The sequence below is a fragment of the Dermacentor andersoni genome, chromosome 7, assembly GCF_023375885.2.
Source record: "Dermacentor andersoni chromosome 7, qqDerAnde1_hic_scaffold, whole genome shotgun sequence".
Classification (NCBI taxonomy): Eukaryota; Metazoa; Arthropoda; class Arachnida; order Ixodida; family Ixodidae; genus Dermacentor; species Dermacentor andersoni.
The window spans coordinates 100,260,961-100,283,635 of record NC_092820.1 but is presented as its reverse complement, the minus strand read 5'-3'; the positions used below and the strand labels follow the sequence as shown (position 1 = coordinate 100,283,635).

The 22,675-nt window shown below is 46.1% G+C and overlaps 1 protein-coding gene across 1 annotated transcript in view; it reads left to right on the top strand.

Moving 5' to 3' along the window:
• LOC129385818 (actinia tenebrosa protease inhibitors-like) overlaps window positions 1-20,979 on the top strand; it is a 33,745-nt gene extending 12,766 nt beyond the window's left edge. Inside the window, exons 3-9 of the mRNA XM_055072969.1 lie at window positions 1,320-1,493; window positions 6,613-6,786; window positions 9,115-9,165; window positions 11,194-11,244; window positions 13,752-13,925; window positions 17,005-17,064; window positions 20,777-20,979. Of these exons, the coding sequence (XP_054928944.1) occupies window positions 1,320-1,493; window positions 6,613-6,786; window positions 9,115-9,165; window positions 11,194-11,244; window positions 13,752-13,925; window positions 17,005-17,064; window positions 20,777-20,979 (887 nt within the window). The remainder of the gene's footprint in view (window positions 1-1,319; window positions 1,494-6,612; window positions 6,787-9,114; window positions 9,166-11,193; window positions 11,245-13,751; window positions 13,926-17,004; window positions 17,065-20,776) is intronic.
• The last annotated feature ends 1,696 nt before the right edge of the window (window positions 20,980-22,675 follow it).

Sequence of the window (22,675 nt, the reverse complement as noted above, 5' to 3'; positions counted from 1 at the left end):
GACTCAGTATTATCTTTATTGGTATTCATCTGTTTTTAGAAACATCTTTGTTATCCTTTTTAAGGCTGCACTTCTTGGGACAATATGAGACGCTAGCTATACAGACTGTGTCCAAGATTAAAACATTATTTTCGTTTCTAACGTACCTCGTATAAGGAGACAGCGCGCTAGCATTTAGAGAAATATTTTGACGGATACGATAAGTTCAAGTGCTTTCAAGTGACGTAACCTGCTTGTTCACCCTACCTTGCCCGCCCACTTGCGCATCTTTCAGTCTCTATCTAAGCTTCTCATACAGAGCAGTTACGAGATTATAAGGCATGTTAGGGTGAAATGGAGACGCTAGTGGTGCGTGCCCTCAAAGTCAGCATTGAAGGAAAAAAGACGACAGCGGCATGCCAGGCTACAGAAAAAATATTCTTCACGGATAGTTTCGTGATCGTCCAAATGGCCTGCTATATTGGAGTGTCTTCAATAAGACAAAAGGAACAAGAGGCGTAGAAAGTACCAGCAACATTGTACATAAAATGGTGTTCACTTCTTTGTCATTCTTTTTTCTAACGGCAATCTTCTTCAAACGTTTGGCACATATACCCCTCTGCGGAAACAATCCACGAATATTGCACACTGAAAATTCGCGGCATTAGGCTGCTTTGTGGCGCGCGAATTCTCCTGATAGTGATAAACTAAGAGTAGAACACGTCGGCACAGTGCTCACCACATGATGAAGTGCGAAACAAAGCACGTAATTAACGGTAATGAACGAATGAATTCTGCTGTTTTACGTACCAAAACGCCGCAGTGCTGCACTGGAGACGCAGACACGATCGTGGGGAAAGTAGCCCTTTCCACCTTCGCTGTAACGTAACAGCTCACCAGTGCTGGAAGTAACACAGTAATAACACAGTCATTCGCTTTAAATAACACCGTATCACACCAGCTCGAGACCGCTAAACCGAAGATTACAAAGACAAGTTACAGCAGTCGTCGAATGTAACCTCCTCCTCTATAAGAACGACAGCGAGCTGGCTAACGCCTATGCCTTCATACTTAAAAAAAAATTCACGATGCATCAATAATTTCACGCGTACCTTGATGCTGATGCCTTTTAATAATGTTGGTGCTAGAAAGACACGGAACGCGCAAACCGTCACGATAGTGAGTGGGAAGATTGGGCATCGGCGCACCTTTCCAAGTGTTTTCGAGTTCACGTTATTCAACGTGAACACATTGTATTGTCTGCCTGATATCTATCCCCATCTTGCCCAGTTCATTCATTCTTTTTGTCAACGCTGTTTTTATTTCCGTTATGCTCTCAGCGCCCAAGAACGACACGTGCTACCTGCCGATGAAAGTGGGCCCTTGCTTCGGCTACTTCCCCCGCTACTACTACAACGCCACGACAAACTCCTGCAATCAGTTCATCTACGGAGGATGCCAGGGCAACGCCAACAACTTCGCGACGCTAGAGAAATGCCGGAGTGCATGCAGCAGTAAGTACATCGAAATAGAAAGATGTCAATGATGAAAAAGCAAGAATGTACGACTCGTATGGGTAAAAGCTTTGTGCTTGAAAATCATGACTCGCTCTGACTGGCCAAAAAGACGCACAGCGTATATTGATTCAGGGGCACTGACGCGGGATAATAACTACCTGCGGAACCCTCTTGGTCGAATAAAAGTATTAGAATTTCGCTTATGATTGTTGTCACTCATTTGCAATGAGTGAATCCCAGCATATGGAGAAGGAAGTTAAGCTGGATGATCGCTTTCAGAATTAAGTTCAGTGTAGAGGCGGAATTACTAGAAACGTAAAGGCGGTACTGAACACTTTTTCTTGTTTCTTTTGCAATAGAAGACACACAAAACTATACAACTTCCCCAACATTTAGTTTTGGCCACACCGGATGGCAGACGTTGCCTTAGAATAAAAAATAAAGCCGGAGTGCAAGAAGGTAGTGCCGCACTTCTTGCCACCCCCTCTTGCTCACTACGTCCTTGCCAAGCTTGTGCGATAATTCGAAACTTTGGAATTAGGAATCTATATTCTGCTATTCAGCTCGGTCTTAGATCCAAATAGTCGCTATTCGTGAATAAGAATGCTTTCCGAATATCTTTTAAGCCGCAACTGTGCTCGATCAAACATAGCATTTTAACAAAGCTACGGTGTTATCCCGGTCTGCATACTATAGGAACAAAACATCAGTATATACGTATCGGAGCAGGCCAGGTCATTCAGAGAGCCAGACATTGCCGGCTAAACTACGATCAATCGCACTCTCTTAGCAGTCCTGGGCAAGCGATCAAACTACATATTTATTCCTGACTGCCATTTTATGCTTTCAATAAGTATTTGATCACAGAAACTTGCTGACGTTATTAAATGTGAACACTGTTTTTTAATGATGGCGAAAATAGCTGTTCATTATTAGAAAACTCTTTGAAAAGTATCCGACAATCAAGTTGATTCATTTCTCGCACTAATCGATTCCTTGCGATAGGGTGTCGAAGATTACCATTGGCGCTTCCCTAGTCCTAGCTGTCAAGAGGCTAATGTGGCGACGGCCAGGGAGCTCGAGAGAGTATTGTGCACATTCGACGCGGTAGTGTGGAAATGAGTTTCTCCCGTCGTCTTTCTTCTCTTAGTCGCGCTTGTCCTCTATAGAATGTGAAGCTAACCAAGAGCACACGAAGAAAATGCTCGCCGACGACGTTATCCAACCATCAAAAAGCCCGAGGGCATCACCGGTAGTGATGGTCAAAAAGAAAGACGGCAGTCTACGTTTTCGTGTCGACTACCCTGAGCTGAAATGGGTGACAAAGAAAGACACATACCCATTACCGCTTATCGACGATTCTCTCGACAGGCTGAGGCATGCCCGCTGCTTCTCGCGATGGACCTAAAAAGCGGCTATTGGCAAATCGAGGACGACGAGAGAGACAGAGAAAAGACTGCATTCGTAAAGCCTGACCGGCTTTACGAATTCAAGGTTAAATGAATGAATGAATGTTTATTCTCAGCTCCAGCACCTTTTCAGCGACTCATGTATACGGTTCTGTCAGGCCTGAAGTATGCCTCGTATATTTCGACATCATAGTTTTTTTCGGAAACGTTCTATGAACGACTGAGACGGCTGCTGGCTGCTCTACGAACTATGCGGTCCGCCGGCCTGACACTGAAAGCAGAAAAGTGTCGCTTTTGTTTCGAGGAACTCAAGTTTTAGGTCATGTTGTGAATCATCAAGGCGTCCGCCCTGACCCCGGCAAGATCACGGCTGTCACGAACTTGCCAGCGCCAACAGGCAAGAAGGCAGTGAGGCGTTTCCTAGGTATTTGCGCGTATATCGAAGATTTATTGCCTATTTTTCACAAACAGCTTCGCTGTCAACGTGCCTTACATAAGAAGACGTTGCCTTTGTAGGGGGCGAAGAAGAACAAGCAGCGTGTAATGATCTTCGACAGCGCCTGCCAGCACCTCCTGTACTGGCGCAATTTGACGAGGACGCTTATACCTTGATTCATACGGACGCTAGCAACTTAGGTCTAGGCGCTGCGCTCGTGCAGTGGCAAGACTCAGCCGAGAGCGTCATTGCATACGTAAGCAGTACGCTCTCACGTGCTGAGTGCAATTACTCAGTCACAGAAAAGGAATGTCTTGCGGTGGTATGGGCCGTTATGAAGTTTCGCCCGTATCTCTATGGCCGTTCCTTCAGTGTTGTCAGCGATCATTACTCACTTTGCTGGCTGACGAACTTGAAAGATCCGTCCGGTCGACTAGCGCGTTGGAGCCTAAGGCTTCGAGAATTCGATATGACAGTGGTGTACAAGTCCGGACGACAGCACTCCGACGCGGACTGCCTTTCAAGGTCACCGATTGAGCAGGCAGTCACAGAAGATGACGAAGACATGGCTTTTATAGGTGTTCTAGACACGGCCACGATTGCTCGTCAGCAGCGGGAAGACAGCGAACTGATTGAGCTAATTGATTTTTTAGAAGGCCGTAATACAAGCGCGCCCAAAGCATTTGCAAGAAGCTTGCCATCATTCTGATTTCGTAAAGATGTTGTCTACAAGAACTCTGCAAGCGGAAGCAGCCGCCTACTTCTCGTCCCAATGTCCATCCGTCATGAGGTCTCGCAAGCCCGCCACAGTGAGCCGACATCCGGCCACCTCGGCTACACGCGAACACTGGCCCGAGTCAAAGAGAAACATTACTGGCCAAGGGTTGCCGCGTTTGTAGAACATTACGTGCGCGCGTGCCTCGACTGTGAACGACGAAAACCACCACATGTGAAACCAGCTGGGCTACTACAACCAGTCGAAGTGGTCAAGACCCCATTTGCCCAAATCGGGACGGACCTTCTCGGATTGCTCAAGACTTCCAATACTGGCAATAAGTCGGTAATAGTTGCGACCGATTACATGACACGCTATGCAGAAACCAAGGCCCTTCCAAGCGGCACCGCAGTCGAAGCAGCACGATTCTTCCTTGAAAACGTGGTTGTGAGACACGGTGCACCAGCGGTGATAATAACGGACAGAGAGACTGCTTTACGGCTACACTCCTAAAGACACTGCTTAGCCTCAGTGACACGGCTCACGGAAAGACCGCAGCCTGTCACCCGCAAACGAACGGCCTAACAGAACGCCTGAACAAGACGTATCGCGGTCATGCTGAGTATGCACGTATACGCGGAACACAAAAGTTGGGATGGCATTCTACCGTACATCACGTTCGCTTATAACACTATACAACAGGAAACGACGCGAAAGACACCATTTAGCCTTCTGCAGGGCCGTGAAGGGACGACGATGCTCGATGCGATGTTTCCACATGACTGCGGTGATACAGGCACCGACGCTGAAGCTTTCGCTCAACGGGCTAAAGGAGCGAGACAATTCGCCCGCGTCACAATCACCCGACAACAGGAGTACGACGCTCTACGTTACAATCTACGGCACCGATACATCACATATCAGCCAGGCGAGAAAGTGCGGGTTTGGAGTCCCATCCGTCGGCGAAGGCTTTCAGAAAAGCTACTCAGGAGGTATTTTGGTCCGTACAAGATTGTACGACGCCTCAGCCACCTCAACTATGAGGTTATCCCTGACAATCCTGCTTTCTCCAGGGCGAGGCAGCGTCCGCCAGAAGTCGTTCACCAGTTCGTGCGGCATGACGGTTTACAGTGAGCACTCATTACCTTCGCGAGCTGTCGCAAGACCATTGCACAATGGCTTAGAAGCAACAGCCTCTCAGTCTTGGTTATTGCTAAAAAGAGTTAGAGCTGAGCTGAATAGAGGCTGTGGCTGTGCCCCGTTGACGCCGAACGCGAAGAGTGACCAGGACGCCACTTTAACCGCGTGGTGTGCACTGAAAGATATTCGTAATAGTTGAAACGAACTGCTAGTACGGCTTGATTGAAGTTATTGCTTATTGAAAATATGTGTATAATTTTGTTTTCAGCCTATACTCTGTATCAAAAATATCAGAAAAGCGCAATTACGAGATTATCAGCCATGCGTGCGGCAGATGGAGACGCTAATGCTGCGTGCACCCAAAGTCGGCGTTTAAAAAAAAACGACAGCGGTACGCTAGGCTACGGGAAAAGAATTATTATTTGTTGTCGTCAAAGTGGCCTGCTGTATTGGAGTGTCTTCAATATGACAAACGGAACAAAATACGCAAAAAGTAACAAGAACATTATAATTAAACGGGGTTGATTTCTTTGTCGTTTTTCACAAACGCCAACCGTCTTCAAACAGTGGGCACATATGTCCTTCTAGACATAGAATCCACAAATGTTACAAAAAGTAACAAAACTGCGGCATTCGGCTGCTCTGTGGCACACGTATTCTCGTGACAGAGATAAACTCAGAGTACAACCCACCAGCGCAGTGCTTACCACATGATGAAGTGCGAAACTAAGCACGTAATTACCGGTAATTAATCAGATAAATTCTGGAGTTTCACGTGCGGAAACCACGATTTGATCATAAGGCACGCCATAGTTGGGGACTCCAGATTTAATTTCACCACCAGGGGATCTTTAACGTGCGCCCCAATTAACGGCGCACAGTCCATTTTGCATTTCGCCCCCATCAAAATGCGGCCGCTATGACCGGGATTCGATCCCGCGACCTCGTGCTTGGCAGCGCAACGCCATAGCTGATAAGCCACCACGGTGGGTTACGCAATCTACGGCAAGACCGCGATAGCAGCGCGCAGTAAACGAGGACACATAAAGAGAAATGCGAGACAAGTACTCATTTGCAGCGGGAGCTTTATTGAAAGGGGAAGGGGACAAATATTCTATGAAAAACAACAGCTAAATAAACAGAAAAACCAGTGCGGGACCGCTAAACCCAAGATCACAAAGACAAGTTACAGCTGTCACAGAATCTGAACGCTGATGCTGATGCTTTTAAATAATGCCTTTAATAAGACACGAGAGTGTCTGGGAAGATTGGAGATCGGCGCATCTTTCCAGGTCTTTTCGTGTTCATGTTATCGAACGAGAACACAGTGTCCTGTCTGCGTGATATCTATCCCCATCTTCCCGGTTCGTCCATTCGTTTTCTCAATGCTCTTTTTTATTTCCGCTATGCTCTCAGCGCCCACGAGCTTCACGTGCTACCTGCCGAAGAAAACTGGACCATGCCTCGGCTACTTCCCCCGCTACTACTACAACACCACGACAAACTCCTGTGATCAGTTCATCTACGGAGGATGCAGGGGCAACCCCAACAACTTCAAGACGCTCGAGAAATGCCAGAGCGTATGCATCAGTAAGTACATCGAAAAACAAAAATGCCAATCATCAAAAAGGAGGCATGTACTACTCGTATGGTTAAAAGCTTTATGGTGGAGACTCTTGACTCTCTCTTACTGGCCAAAAAAAAAAAAACGCATAGGGTATAGTCATTCAGGCGAATTGACACGTGATAATAATTACCTGAGGGACCACTCTGAGCCGAATAAAAATATTTGAATCTTGCTTATGATAGTTGTTGCTCATTTGCAATGAATGAAGAATTGGAGCAAGTGGAGAAGGACGATAAGCTGGATGCTCGCTTTCGTAATTGAGTTCAGTATAGAGGCAGAATCCTGGGAAACGTAAAGACGAAATTGTGCAACTTCCCCAGCATTTAGTTTTACCAGGCAGGATCGCACACATTGACTTAAAAGAAAAAAATAAAGCAGGGGTGCGCGAGGACGCTGCCGCTATTAATGCCGCCGCCTCTTCCTCCCTACGTCCTCGCCAAGCTTGTGTGAATGTTCGAAACTTTCGAATTAGAAATCGATATTCTGCTATTCGACTCGGTCTTCGATCCAAATAGTAAGCATTCGATAATACGAATATTTTCCGAATATTTTTTAAGTGGCAACTGTGCTCGATCAAACACAGCATTGGAACAAAAGTACGGTGTTGTCCCCGCAGGGCACGCCATAGGAATAAAACATGAGTATATACGTAGCGGAGCAGGCCACGTAATTCAGAGGGCCAGACTTTACCGGCTACACTACTATCAATCGCACTCTCCTAGCAGTCGTGCGCACGTGATCAAGCTACGTGTTTGTTCTTAATTGCCAATTGATGCTTTAAATGAGTCTTTAATGACAGAAACTTGCTGAGGTTATTAAATATGAAGTGGTTTTTGATGATGGCGAAAATCGCTGTAAAGTATTGGAAAACTATTCGAAAAGTACCCGACAATCAAGTCGATTCATTTCTCGCACTAATCGATTCCTATTCCATAGGGTGTCAACGATTACAATTCATACTTCCCTGGTCCTCGCTGTTTGCATGCCTAACTGTTTGCATGCAGCTCAGTGGAGCCTTGAGCTGGAGGTTGCTCGTTCTACGAAGTGCAACATTATGGTGCTGAAAAGCATACTTGCAATATGTCGCATATGCCTTGTGCATTGTCCTTGTGCAACACTCTCGAGCTACAACACAAACTGCAGCGACGCAGTGTAGTTTTTGCGTAGAAAGAAGCCGCAGTGCCTGGCATCCTCTATTATCCCCTCGCTAGCATTGACCCAGAAGAAGCATGTCCAGTGCCCGTGGAACTGTTGCGCCGACCTCGCGTATTCAGCAAACGCACGCACTGCGTCATGTTCTGGCGCAGAGCTTGTGGTGCCAGCCTTATTTCGTAGTTGATTAGTGTTGCCACTCTGATATTACATCCAGACTGATATCGTTACTTGTAAAGGCTGATTCCAAGCATACACTTACATTTACTTGTTCAGAACTGCGTATTAGATACGTACAAATAATGAGGCGATTATTGTTTCTGTAATTCTTTCGTATCTTTTTCTTTTTTTTATGTTGCGCACCATACAGCAGAGTGGATGTTTCCACTTTTCATCAATGCTTTTTCAATTGTTTGCCATGATTGCTTGTTCTGTCCTTCGGAGATAACGTCGGTATATGTTGCATAATGATTTCGTGGCACACCTTTGTTGTGTCTACCATTCCAAAGTACTTGACGCCTCCCTCCGTCTGTATATCTGTGCAAGCCGAAAATCAAAGAAATTATTTCTTTCACTGTCATGTCCGCATTAGCCTTGTTTTGGCGGTAGTGTGTTTATGATTGCAGAAAACTTCCGGTTGCGCGTTTTTTTGGTACATAACTACGCCCCTCAAAAATGAGCCTTTTGGAACGTAGCTTAGTCCAAGTGTCTAGTGATGTCTTCCAATATAAGAAACGCGCCTGAAGCGTTCATTTCAAGTGCGTGGTTGTCTTAGAGTAAAATTTATTATTCAAACAATGTTGTGATTGCGTAGCAATACTGGCGCCAACTTAAGGGGCTGTAATGTTTGCAGGCTATTGCAACTTCCTATCGGCCTTTTTACTTGCCAGATTTATCGCACACTTCCCCAGGGCGATATCGGAAGCATTTTGGGAACTGTCTGTAAATATATGCAGCACCTGCACGAAAATTTGAAGCTCTTGACCCACCCCTAATATTCCATATTAATACATATCTTTTCTTCATTCACTACTCTAATCGAAACGAAAGAACATCTACTCTGCTTGATATCATAATATTAGCGCGTGATTTTTTATAGTATCAGGTAAGAATAACTTTGCCACTTTTTTTTATTTCAGACGGTTCTTACATAGAGGAGCTCACGGGGTCCTGGCTCATCACTAAACTCGGTAAGTGTAAGATCATATAACAGCTTCAAGGTGAAAACAAACGCTGTTTAAAATTATAGCCCTTGCCTGCTGGGCTTAATTTCGGCCGGCTTCTCGCTCAAAAATTTCGTTTGGAAGCAGTTTTCATGCAAGTAACGTTTTAAAATCACCACGCAGTCGTTTAAACTGCAGAGAAATCACATAGCGCAGATAATGCAAGCTCCGCGACTTTCGTGGACGGACTCTTCATTGATAACTGACGTTCCAAAGAAACGCCTGGTCTCTCGCAGAAGCCCAATGTGAAAGACACCGAATGAGTTCTCCCTTTTTTGAGCTCACGTAATTTTTGTGTTGTTTTACTTGAGCATTCCTGGACTTTAACGACGTTTCTGCTAAGGCGGCAATAAATGAGATTATTATGTCAGGCTGTGTTAGTAAATGACACTCTTGCAGTGAAAAAAATTCACCGACACTACCTGAATGAAAATTTGAGCGCAGATCTGTACGTGTTTCCCTTTTGCTACATATAGGCTATACATCATTCGCGGATTTATCATTTCGCGATGTAGTGCTGAATGCTGCAAACGGAGGGAAGTCGGGCGCGGCTGCCTCGCTAACGTGGAGATCACGAGAGGCAGCGTGCGCTTGACGTGGGGGCGCCATTCAGAGCAGCCGCCGCAGACAGACCTGCCAGACGACGCTGACGCCATCTCGTAGCCATCGTCGCCGCACTAGGCTTTTCTTTTTACGCTTTCTCCGTACCGGCCTCGTGGTTCCGCTGCACCCTCCTCCTCCTCCGCTTTCCTCCTCACGTCTTTCGTGCCCCGCTGCCCTCCGGGTTCGCTCTTTCATCCTTCGCGGTGCTCGTTCACCCTGTTACGCCGACGCTCACCGCAGAAACGTGGGCCTCAGAGCGGCACCTCAAGAAATGCGCACGCCGTACTAGCGACTCCGGCGCACTTTTGACCGGCTGGGTTTCTTTGAGGCGCAAGCAATGCGCGGGGTTTTTGCATTTCGGCCATTTCAAAATTCGGGCGCCGTGGCCGGGATTCGACCCTGCGACCTCGTTATTAGCAGTGCAACGCCACACATGCTAAGCCAATAGGACCGGCCAATATTCAAAAACTGTCCTCGAATCTAGTTAATTGCTTATGAGAAGAGAAGCACTGAATTTCAATCTAGCGGAAGTACCAGTTAATCTCAAAAAGCTGTAGAATAGATTATTCTTGTTAAATGCGCAAATAAGAAAAAAAGAATTCTTTGAGCTCTACAACGCCTCCTTGACTAGCGGCATGCGATTCTCGCGCGGTATTCAAAACAAGGGGATTTTGGCCATTATTTTCTTCACCAGTACATAGCTTGTTTTCGCTAAAGCAACCAAAATCGGGTTTCATAGCAATGTTTCGCAAATATGAAATCGAATAGTGTTGCTGTCTATTGTCAGGAGCCTCGCAGACTGAGAATTACTGCGACCCCCCCCCCCCCCCCCCCCATTTTTAGTCAGCATCAAGGACGACGGAATCTACCTCGCATCCATAGCGCCAGAAGTATCGCGTATGTTCTGCCGCGCGGTCCCACCTAGCCGTTTCCTTTCAGTTTAGTTCGGCCAAGAGGTAACATGACCAAGAGCGCGTTAGGGCAACGGCGGGGAAGGGCGGTGGGGTGGGGTGGAGGGCGGGGGGAGTTCTGGTGAGTGAATCTCCAACTCCGCCGTGGGTGCGTAGTGCATGGGTGTAGTTTGTCGCCGCATCTTACACCGTGGACTGTGGCGTGGCCGCCGCGTCACGTTCTCACTCGCGACCAACGCAGCATGCCTTTGCAGCCGTCAGCGCTTCTGACGCTATGCCACAAAAGATTTCGTTCGTCTTCTTCGACGTGTCCGATGTAGACGCACGCAAAATTTCTCTAAGGTGCTGCATCACTGAGAAGTGATCACTCATGAATATCGCCCTTGTATACATACAACTTACCTTTGTACTTTCTGCGCTATCCCGGTTGCTGACATTTACGGGAGAGCTACGGAACACTTTTGACGTTACATTGTTGCAGTTGCCTTGGCGGACTACATCCGTTCCAACCCTGTCCTGTCGAGGAGCCTCGGTACGTATGTTGAATAATCTGAATAAGACGCAGAGGATCGAATCAGGCAACATTGATCCCTCCAGGTAGCATGTGTGGGTTTATTAACCTGTTGCCGTCACCCAAAAAAGCACGAACTCGTGACGCCTGCGGCAGGAATGATGTTCCACATCCGCCGCGACGGTTTGTAAGCTGTGGCGCTGGCTAACACTCCCAGGGTTAGTTCTGGAGTAACAAATGAATACTCCCGAAAGTTGATAGGCAAACGGCACTGAAGCAGCTCAATACCTATATATTGACACGTGTACTTATATTTGTTAGGCGGCGAAACGTGGTCGCCCAATAAATATAAGTACACCTGCCAATAGATTACGTGTCAATAGTACACGTGTCAATATATATATATATATATATATATATATATATATATATATATATATTAGGCATTGGCAGGCATGCCAGGATCACCTGTGCAAATAAGTTGTGTGGCCAAGGTGACACAATGTGAGAAGATAGTTATCGCTGTTAGCAGCCCAGTAAACTAAAATTGACTAATTCACTTTTTGTTCACTGCAGCAAGTGGGTATGTTTGTATTGAAAAGTTAGCGGCGGTAGCCTTTGTACGCGGTATCAGTTGGAAGAATTCTTCTAGCGTGTCTGTGCTCCGAGATGTCGCACTCCAAATTTTAATTGTTCGCATGATTACGCATGTAAGAGAGTTAGGATCGGCGCACGGGTCCTCCCTGATGTGTCGTGGATGTTGCGTGCGGATGTTTTCTTCTCCGCTGGCGAAATAAAAAAAAAAAGCAATGGAAGAACCCGGAAACGCTGTCGTAACACGCGACCGCGGAGCCTGTAATGATGGCGGCAGCTGCCATGCCGACATAATTGCGCGAGCGGAGAAGCCGGAGGACAGTACGCGTGCGCAATGGTGACTAGACGAGAGGGCATGGCCGTTGCCTGGGCTACGCAAATGCAGTGACTGCTGATTTCCAACTACTGCAAGATTTATTGAAATCAAGAGCAACAATAGCAAGGCACCCCGCGTTGTCATATCTTGATATCGCCAGCCGAAAGGGAAAGGAGAACAGTCACCATCGTTGCTTGTGCCTCCGCCCTGTAGTCTGACTAAACGCCACACGCAAAAGCCGCGTCACATCAGGGAGGAGCTTTGCGCCGATCCTCGCTTTCTTGCATGCGAATTCATGCGAACGATAATTGAAATTTGGAGTCGGATATCTCGCAGCACCGACACGCTAGGAGAATTCTTTCAAGTGAAACTGTGCAGAAAGATGACTGCCTCTAATTGAAAAAAAAATTAATTAAGAGGTTTTACGTGCCAAAACCACTTTCTGATTACGAGGCACGCCGTTGTGGGGCTTCTTCAAATTTAGACCACTTGAGGTTCTTCGACGTGCACCTAAATCTAAGTACATGGGTGTTTTCGCCCCTAGGGAAATGTGGCCGCCCTGGCCGGGATTCGATCCCGCGACCTCGTGCTTAGCAGCCCAACGCCATAGCCACTAAGCAACCATGGCGTGTTTGCCTAAGTTTAAAAAAAAACTATAAAGCTTAATTTTGAACACCGTGTATATAAGACTTTTTGGTTCGGTACACGGTCTCATCCATGATATTAAGATATTTCTGTTTCGGCTCTTGCTTATTTGCTCGTTCATTACCTTGCTAATCACAAGTCTTGCGCAAATTCTGATTAAAGGATTTGCATTGCGCCTTATCGCACTGCAACGATGTTACCCTACTCAAGTCTAGGTGTACTAAATACCAAGTAACAATTATATAATTGTCAAAGCTATAACTCGGCCTATCATTGTCCCCACAATATTGGTGCAGTTTTCCACATCTGAAAAAGATTTCAATAGGATTTGTAAACTAGCTTCACCATTTTGTATTTGGTGTTCGGGTCTGCGAAAAATGAATAAACAATTCTGGTGTATAATTCAGCCAGTGCAATGCTAACTCTCAGCATTTCCGCCAAAGAAAAGCTTAGTAGGGTTACTGATATATAATATTGCAGTTCAGCTTTATTATGTCGATTCTCTGGTGCCCTTCAAGTTCAATGTAACAGCAAAGAGTGCGCTAAAGCGAATGCATACGCACTGTGGCAGAAAAAGCAGATACTACGAGACACTAACAGCTTTTAATGACTATCTTTTTGGTGGAGGGTCCGGGAGCGCATTTGAATGACGCTTTCGCATACAACGAAAACACGCAAAACGCATTAGGGCCTTAGTATAGATCACCAACTTCGATATTTTCGGCATCGTAGCGAGAAATTGGCAATATTCAGTGAACTATGCCGATGACAAGTGCTCGTAACACGATGCATGTTCGACGCAATTTGTTTCTGATTACTTGCGCTTACTAATCTGCCGCAATTCTTTTTGAACCTTCTGTGGGAATGCGCGTTCTTCGGAGCACGCACTCCGGTATAGAGTCGACGCTGACAGATATCTGCGCAGCGATTCGCATTTCTGCCGTACGGTCAGTCATGCACTTGACTCTCGCAGTGCGACTAAACCCGGTGTGCAATGAGCCCAAGCAACCCGGCATCTGCGCCGGCTATTTTCCTCGTTTTTTCTTCAACAACGTCACCAAGACTTGCGAGCCGTTTGTCTACGGAGGATGCCAGGGCAACGGTAACAACTTCCACACCCTCGAGGAATGCAACAGCACGTGCTGGGGTGAGTGAGCCATTCAGCTGTTTTTTTCACTGCGAGAGCAGAATCCGGCAAATGTCAGCCTTTCAAAAGCGACAGGACCGTCTCTAAAGCACCATGGCTTGAACTATTTGACATTTCTCTAGGCGATTTGTGTAGGGGGACAAAACGCGGGCGTGCAACAGCCACAATGTAGCTGATCTGACTAGGCTGCATAGCATCTTTTGTTTGAAACACGTACGTTCGACAAAGAAAGGTGGGACAAGACGCAGGTGAGTGCAGTAACCGACACAGCGGAAAAACGCAATATATTTCGGACTTTAATACAAACCAGCTCAACAATATTACTAACTCTGTCCGAGACCTTAATTTCAGTGCTTGGCAAGTAAAAAAAACTTTTCTGCACTTCTCAGAAATTATTTCAAAGCTGTTTCACTCGCGGCGATGTGTTCGTGCTTATAACCAGTTGGTGCTTCTTCTTATTCATCACGATGACGATGATTTGCATTTAAGCCAATTGATGCATTGATATGCGTAATCTCAAACAGGACAAATGTGTGGCCCAGCAAGAAGGGCAGGGCAACGCACTCACTTGGAACCGGCTTATTTTGTTTGCCCTAAAGACGATCTAATATTACATAGTGTACATATGCACTACCTGGCGACAAAAAAAAAAAGGTCCAGCGCGCATATGCGGATCATGAATCCCTTCTTCTGCAAGCGGGATAGCCCAAAGTGGACGAGGAGGAGCTCGAATGGCGAGACTAGAAATGAAATAGACTTCACACTCTGCGCTAACCCTGGCATCATACAAGATGTGGACGTGCTCGACAAGGTGCGATGCAGTGACCATAAGATGGTAAGAACGTGAATTAGCCTACACTTGAGGAGGGAATGGAAGAAACTGGTACATAAGAAGCCGATCAAACAGTTAGCAGTAAGGGCGAATATAGAGGTACTCCGGATCAAGCTACAGAACAGGTATTCGGCTTTAACTCAGGAAGAGGACCTTAGTGTTGAACACATGAACGACAATCTTGTGGGTATCATTAAGGAATGTGCAATAGAAGTCGGTGGTAACTTCGTTAGACAGGATACCAGTAAGCTATCGCAAGAGACGAAATATCTGATTCAGAAACGCCAATGTATGAAAGCCTCAAACCCTATAGCTAGAATAGCACTGGCAGAACTTTTGAAGTTAATCCACAAGCGTAAGACAGGTGACATAAGGAAGCATAATATGGATACAATTGAACATGCTCTCAGGAACGGAGGAAGCCTAAAAGCAGTGAAGAAGAAACTAGGAATATGTAAGAATCAGATGTATACGTTAAGAAACAAAGCCGGCAATATCATTACTAATATGAATGAGATAGTTGAAGTGGCTGAGGAGGTCTATAGAGATTTATACTGTACCAGTGGCACCCATGACGACAATGGAAGAGCGAATAGTCTAGAGGAATTTGAAATCCCACAAGTAACGCCGGAAGAAGTAAAAAAAGACTTGGCAGCTGTGCAAAAGGAGGAGGCAGCTGGGGAGGATCAGGTAACAGCAGATTTGGTGAAGGATGGTGGGCAGATTGTTCTAGAGAAACTGGCCACCCTGTATACGCAATGCCTCATGACCTCGAGCGTACCGGAATCTTGGAAGAACGCTAACATAATCCTAATCCATAAGAAAGGGGACGCCAAAGACTTGAAAAATTATAGACCGATCAGCTTACTGTCCATTGCCTACAAAGTATTTACTAAGGTAATTGCAAATAGAATCATGTACACCTTAGACTTCCGTCAATCAAAGGACCAGGCAGGATTCCGTAAAGGCTACTCAACAATAGACCATATTCCCACTATCAATCAGGTGATGGAGAAATGTGTGGAATATAACCAACCCTTATATATAGCTTTCATTGATTACGAGAAAGCGTCTGATTCAGTCGAAACTTCAGCAGTCATGCAGGCATTACGGAATCAGGGTGAAGACGACTCGTATGTAAAAATACTGAAAGAAATCTATAACGGTTCCACAGCCACCGTAGTCCTCCATAAAGAAAGCAGCAAAATCCCAATAAAGGAAGGCATCATGCAGGGAGATACGATCTCTCCAATGCTATTCAGAGCATGTTTACAGGAGGTATTCAGAGACCTTGGTTGGGAAGAATTGGGGATAAGAGTTATTGGAGAATACCTTAGTACCTTGCGATTCGCTGATGATATTGCCTTGCTTAGTAACTCAGGGGACCAATTGCAATGCATGCTCACTGACCTGGAAAGGCAAAGCAGAAGGGTGGGTCTAAAAATTTATCTGCAAAAAACTAAAGTAATGTTTAACAGTCTCGGAAGAGAACAGCAGTTTACGATAGGTAGCGAAGCACTGTAAGTGCTAAGCGAATACATCTACTTAGGCAGGGAGTGACCGCGGACCCGGATCATGAGACTGAAATAATCAGAAGAATAAGAATGGGCTGGGGTGCGTTTGGCAGGCATTCTCGGATCATGAACAGCAGGTTGCCATTATCCCTCAAGAGAAAAGTGTATAACAGCTGTGTCTTACCAGTACTCACCTACGGGGCAGAAACCTGGAGGCTTCCGTAAAGGGTTCTACTGAAATTGAGGACGACGCAACGAGCTACGGAAAGAAAAATGATGGGTGTAACGTTAAGAGATAAGAAAAGAGCAGATTGGATGAGGGATCAAACGCGAGTTAATGGCAGCTTAGTTGAAATCAAGAAAAAGAAATGGGCATGGGTAGGACATGTAATGAGGAGGGAAGATAACCGATGGTCATTAAGGGTTACGGACTGGATACCAAGAGAAGGGAAGCGTCGCAGGGGGCGGCAGAAAGTTAGGTGGGTGGATGAGATTAAGAAGTTTGCAGTATGGGAGAGTCCTCTGCCCTGCAGTGGCGTAGCCAGGCTGTTGATGATGATTATTATTATGAGGATGATGATGATTAAGCTACGCACAAGTGTTCAGTCCACTATCTCTGCGGGATGATCTCGGAAAGGCAACGGGAAGTGCATCGCAATTTTACCTAGAAGTCTGTGAGTGCACTTCACCCAAGAGCGACGTCTCTTAAAGCTTTCTTCCTGCATCTATGCAGCATCCCTGCACCACCACCCCCTGGTGATCACCAGTGCCATTGAAGTTCCATTCTGGCCTCGTAAGTATTCATTTTTTGCTAGGACAAAGCTACTGCGTTTTATTTCGTGCATTTGAACAGTTTTTTCACAAGGCAGGTTATGAAACCGTGACGGTGGCTTACGTCTGACTCGATGAAAATTCTATATCGAGATTTCGCGGGCCAAAATCAAGCCATGATTATGAGGCACGCCGCAGTGGAGAACTAGGGATTAAATTGCCTCACCTGAGGTTTTTAATCGTGCACGTAAAGGTAAGCACACGGTTGTTGTCGTATTTCGCCGCCATCTAAATGCCGCAGCCGCGGCCGGCATGGGACCCACAACCTATAGCTTAGCAGCACAGCGTCGTAGCCACTGAGCTAGAGCAGCGGGTCTTCGGACGCATCCGCTCTCCAATTTCACTGGCGCAAGTTTTCAATGTTGCGCGGTTTGTGTGCCATTTGCACGGGACGTTCTTCTGCACATTGAGGCCGGAAGAAAGAAGTCTTACTAGGTTCATTCTCAACGACCTTTTTCTTCAACTAACGCAGCGTGCAGTGCGCAAGCAAGAATCACATATAGGGACTCCAATGAAGCAACGTTAATGTGAACTATATGGGTTTACGTCCGAACGCTGTGGCATAAGCTTTGAGGAAGGGCCATAGCGGAGAGGTCCTTATTATTTTGGACAACCCGGGATTCTTTAGCGTGCACGCAAAGCAAGGTAAACGGTGGTTTTTCGCGCTCTGCCCCCTTTTATTGCGGTCGCTACAGCGCGGCATCAAAACCCGTAACGTTGAGTTCACCACCACAGCGCCATAGAATCTGGCCCGCCGCTGTATTTCTTTTTCTTTCGTGGTACTCGTATCTCTCAGTACTCAAACAATCTTTGACAGACCGCTTTGCTAGGTACACCTTTATTTACCATCATCGCTGTCTATGATGAGATTTCCATTGCTTCGGGTTGGCTACCAATTGCACATCTGAGGGGTCTGTTCTTCTAGCTCAATAATTTCGGAGGCCCCAAATGAAGCTTCATTAAATGCGGCCTCCCAACGGCAGCCAGTTTCGACCGGTGAGCCGCCACGGAATGCATGGTATCCTCTTCCTTCGGACGCCACAAAAAAAAAAAAAAGCTACATTTGCGTTGAAACCACATTTTAACCCGAAACAGCCGGCATGATGGGCAAGCTATATAACACGGAGCTCACTAATGAAACTGAAAACTCTATGAAGATAAGGTAATTAGGGATAACGCCAAAACAAAATGTTTGTGTTTTATGTTTCTATGCACATACGCATTGACTTCCTTGAATAAGCATTCCAGTGATCAGTCAGTCATGTGTCAACTTATAACGTTCTTTCTTTTTTTCCTGTTCTAAGCGTTAGACTGTTCACTGCAAAAAACGGGTCTAACCTAACCATCGCTGCGGGCAGCAGTCGCAATGGATGCCGTCGCGGTTTGCGAATAAAACAGTCCCACTGTCACGAATCACGCTGAGTTTATGAGTGCAGCGCGCCACCCAAAATCTGTGCCGCCACGATTCCTGTGAAGGAATTTATTTTTTTGCCACTGACTTGAAGTCAATGTAGTCCGCCTGTACGAGAAACACCCAGGCAATACTGGTAAGCTAGGATTTCCTAGGTAATGCAAGGACCAGCATTTTTTTATATTTTGGTATTATTACCACATTCAGGAAATTTCTTCCTTAGATTTCCTGCCTATCTGTTACACCAGTATAGCAAAATATTTATTGAACTTCACTCTCTTCACAAGAAAGCGTCGGTTCCTTTACTATAATTTTTTTTTTCAAATAACAATTCTAAAATCTTCCGAATGTTCGCGTTCGATTCGAGAATTTCGCTATTCGAACACTTCGTATTCTAACACTTCCAGATGCCATTTGCTCATGACCTTTTGTATTGACGTGAAACGTACAAGGGGGAGTCTTTGTCTATTCTCGTGAGACATGTCCTCTGGGGGCGGATACCAGCTTGTTCTAGTAACGTTGGTGGCCACAGCGACCACCGGTGCAACTTGTGCGACAGGAGCGGCAAAATAATAAGCCATGTTTGTGTTATTAACAGCAGCGTCATACGTAGAACGCATACGGGGATGAAGCAAAATGTCGTCCTGAAGACAAAACAGGGCACGTAATTATTGTCGAAGAGGTGTTGTCCAAATTATCCTGGCCATGACCCGTTTCGGGCTCGTGCAGTCGCTACTGGCACCTGAAGCAGACAACAATATGACCTTCGAGATCAGTTTCTGTTAGTCCAAGAGAGCCGTTGCTTGGGTTGCCATGTGCACGCCTTCTATGGTGGCTGTGGTTAGTATCAACTATGAGAGAACGGAGATTTGGCCTAGTACGTGTAGTTTCAGTAACAGAGTGCTACGAGACACCGACTAAAGATACAGATACCGTCGTTTCGTTTCTTTTTTCACTTCCGTGTCTATGGTTGGGCTGTGTTGCTTGTGCTGAAGTTAGATTAACTAGAAGTAGCGCACAAGTGTGAAACAAGATGAACTGCAGTTTACAGTTTCAAAGCTTTAAAGCCGCGAAGATGTACGCGAGATAACACTAAAAACATTACGTTAATGGCTAAACATGAAGGTTACGGAAAAGTTGGGGCTGTGTTGTGCCAAGGCAGACCAGGAAGGCGCACGCGCAAACGCGTGTCAGCGACTTGCATCAGAAATGACGTAAAACTTCGCCCTAATGCTTGCGACGTGTGTAGGCACAAATTCCACGCTTAGGGAACGTATAACAAAATAAGGAAGCTCTCGGAAGAACTCTATGTGTTGCGCTGAATAATGTCCAGACATCGACAAGGCATAGTTGTTTTCTATTCAAGGACGGCATGTTTTCATAATGAAAGTCACTATCGTGGCTCCTAGAAGATGGTAGTCTTCCTTGAAGAATTTTACTCGTAAATCATGTCAGCTAAGATTTTAAAAAGCCATTTATGCCTCCCTAAATCTTAGTTGCGTTTAAGGTGTCAAGGCGCGAGCGTATGCTGTTTTGAGCGGGCATAATTCCTTCCTTATGAGATGTAGCACCTCGTATTTATACTGGCAAACGATGTCACGTTCATTCATCGCAAATGTACTGCTACAGATGCTATCTTTAGCACTTAAGGCGTGGTACTGGTAAGTTTCCTGTAAAATAGCAGCAGCTCGTACATGCGAATGCCACAGATCATGGTGCATGCGATAACGGTGTTCTGGCCACTTACTTTCATTTTACGCCACTGCGCGCTCGTGTATTGCCAGCTGCCACAATAGCTATCCGCGTAATGCCGACATGAGATGCACACGAAGAGATACCCGTATCACCTTGCAGCCGCCTAAACTATTATCCACTCATGAAATAGCGCAATGACGTACCTAGATGCGTAAGCCTCTACTTGCGTGCGTTTGTGTCTGCGTGAATGCGTGCATCTCGACGCGTGTACATGCGTGTACGTTCTAATAACCTATAGTTCAACGTTGAAAACATTTACCTGTCATGTCTTGCAACAATTCGTTTCTTATACAGCAAAATGTCAAAGATTTTCAATTTGAAACCGTCGACAGAATATTCAAATACAGGAAAGATTCTTGAATTTGTGAACCTTGCACAATACGAAGGTACCAATAGATATCTATCAAGTTCATACACGAAATCTCACCGAGGCAGATCCTCGCGCAAGGCGCTATTTCGCCCTAGTAAGGCAACATGTTGCTAACACTATCGCAACGTTCTTTCACAGTGTCGCCTCCCGAAGAATGCACCTACCCGGCCGACGCAGGACCATGCTACCATTACAATCCACGCTTCTTCTACAGCACCCTAACCAAGTCGTGCGACCTGTTCCTCTACGGAGGATGCGGAGGCAACGCCAACAACTTCCGCACCTACGACGCGTGCCAGAGCAAATGCACGAAGTTCTTCGGCGTGATCCCTCGCGCCTAAGAAGAAGTGACACCTCTCCAACCGTCGCATCCACTGGTATACACAGAATCCTCCAGAGGTATGGAGACGACTGGAAACGCTCAAAATGAAAGAGAAATAATAAAGAACACCTAGTCCAGCATTACTGTCAGCAATACGAAGCCAACACGGAAGCACGAAAATTATTCCCGCTGCTGCGAGATTAATATCTGGGAATGTCCTTTTGCTTACAAAGCAAATATTTTGTGTTTCAGAACAATGAAATTAAAACATTGTGGTCCAATATAAGTTTTCTTTGTATAAGTGCCAGCTGGAGGACTTGACAGCTTAGAACGTATCCGACTCCGTTTATTGCTTAATAAAGCCGTCTTTCATATGCCTACTTTGTTGCTTCTCTGTTGGTGTGTATATTCAAGTAAACTGTCGATGCTCTTCTGCCTGCGGGACCGATGTGCAGAACCAATTTAAAGGATGGATGGTCAAATATAGACTCAGATTTTCCTTGGCGGCGAGGGCGATAACTTGGTCACTCTTAAAGACCGTCAACGTACCTCTGTTTTCTTTTCATTTCAGTGTAAATTTAACGGCTTCCGCATATCTCGTGACGGCGAAGAAAAACTGGAAATTACAATGAGGATTAGCTTCTCTCTCGTGCACACTCACTGGCCCACTAAGTTCTTATGTTCTTAAGTGTGTTGGTTTTACAAAGCTTGCGTTTCATACTTGCTTCGTCGCTATATATAGTCTCCCGTCAAGCCATAGGGGCTAGACGTTTCCCTGTGAAGGTGCGCAGCGTGGCAAAACTTTGCAAATTATTTTATCGCAGTCTCCTCAATCGTGGTATGCTCTTCGCACACCACGATCGAGGCGACAAAGTAGAATAAAAATGCAGCACAAGGTATGGCGCTTGCACGGGGCACGAACATGTTACTCGCCTTTTAATGACGGAGCACAGCATACTAGTTGTCGTCTATTCCCTTTCACACAGTGTCTCTGGCCCAAACGCGTATATCGTTACGCAGATCTCGCATAATAAAAGACATGGCAGACTGCAGGACATAACAACTACAGTGAAGCAGAACAGCTGAATGGTGCTCTTGTTGAATTATGCTGCGTGGTTTAATTTTGACAGCTCAACTATGATCACATTGATGAAGACACACCTACCGGCGTCAAGACACAATACGGCTGCAGTACTTTCGGAACCCGACATCGCCGGGCAGGGACAACCGCAAATTCGCAGTGGCCCGTTGCCTCCCACGCCTCTTCCGCAATATCATCACAGTATCATCATGGTAAAGAAATGTTATCCGCCTGCAGGCGACGGAAATATATTAAAAAAAAAAAAAAAACATGCAGGTGATCGAACTTCCCTGCTCGAACCTATATACAGCATAGCTTACGAGGCATTGTTCACGTCCACCCTCTCATGTGGCTAAATGAAGCCCTGAACAAGGAGCAATGCAACTTTGAGCGCAACCAGCGTTATGGGGGTTAAACAAAGCTTTCCGCGCCAATCGTTAGGGGGACCAGAACTCCGCCGCCTGGCAACCGTTCACGCGGTTGCCAGGCAGCGCAACGCATGCGCAACGTGACGCCATCTTCTCCGGTGCACTCTCCCGTCTCATCGTGTTCCTCCGCGTCACGGCGCCCTCGCGCTGTCCACCAGCGGCCAACAACCCGCATGCGCGAGCCGGCTTCCCCCCGCCTACCTTCC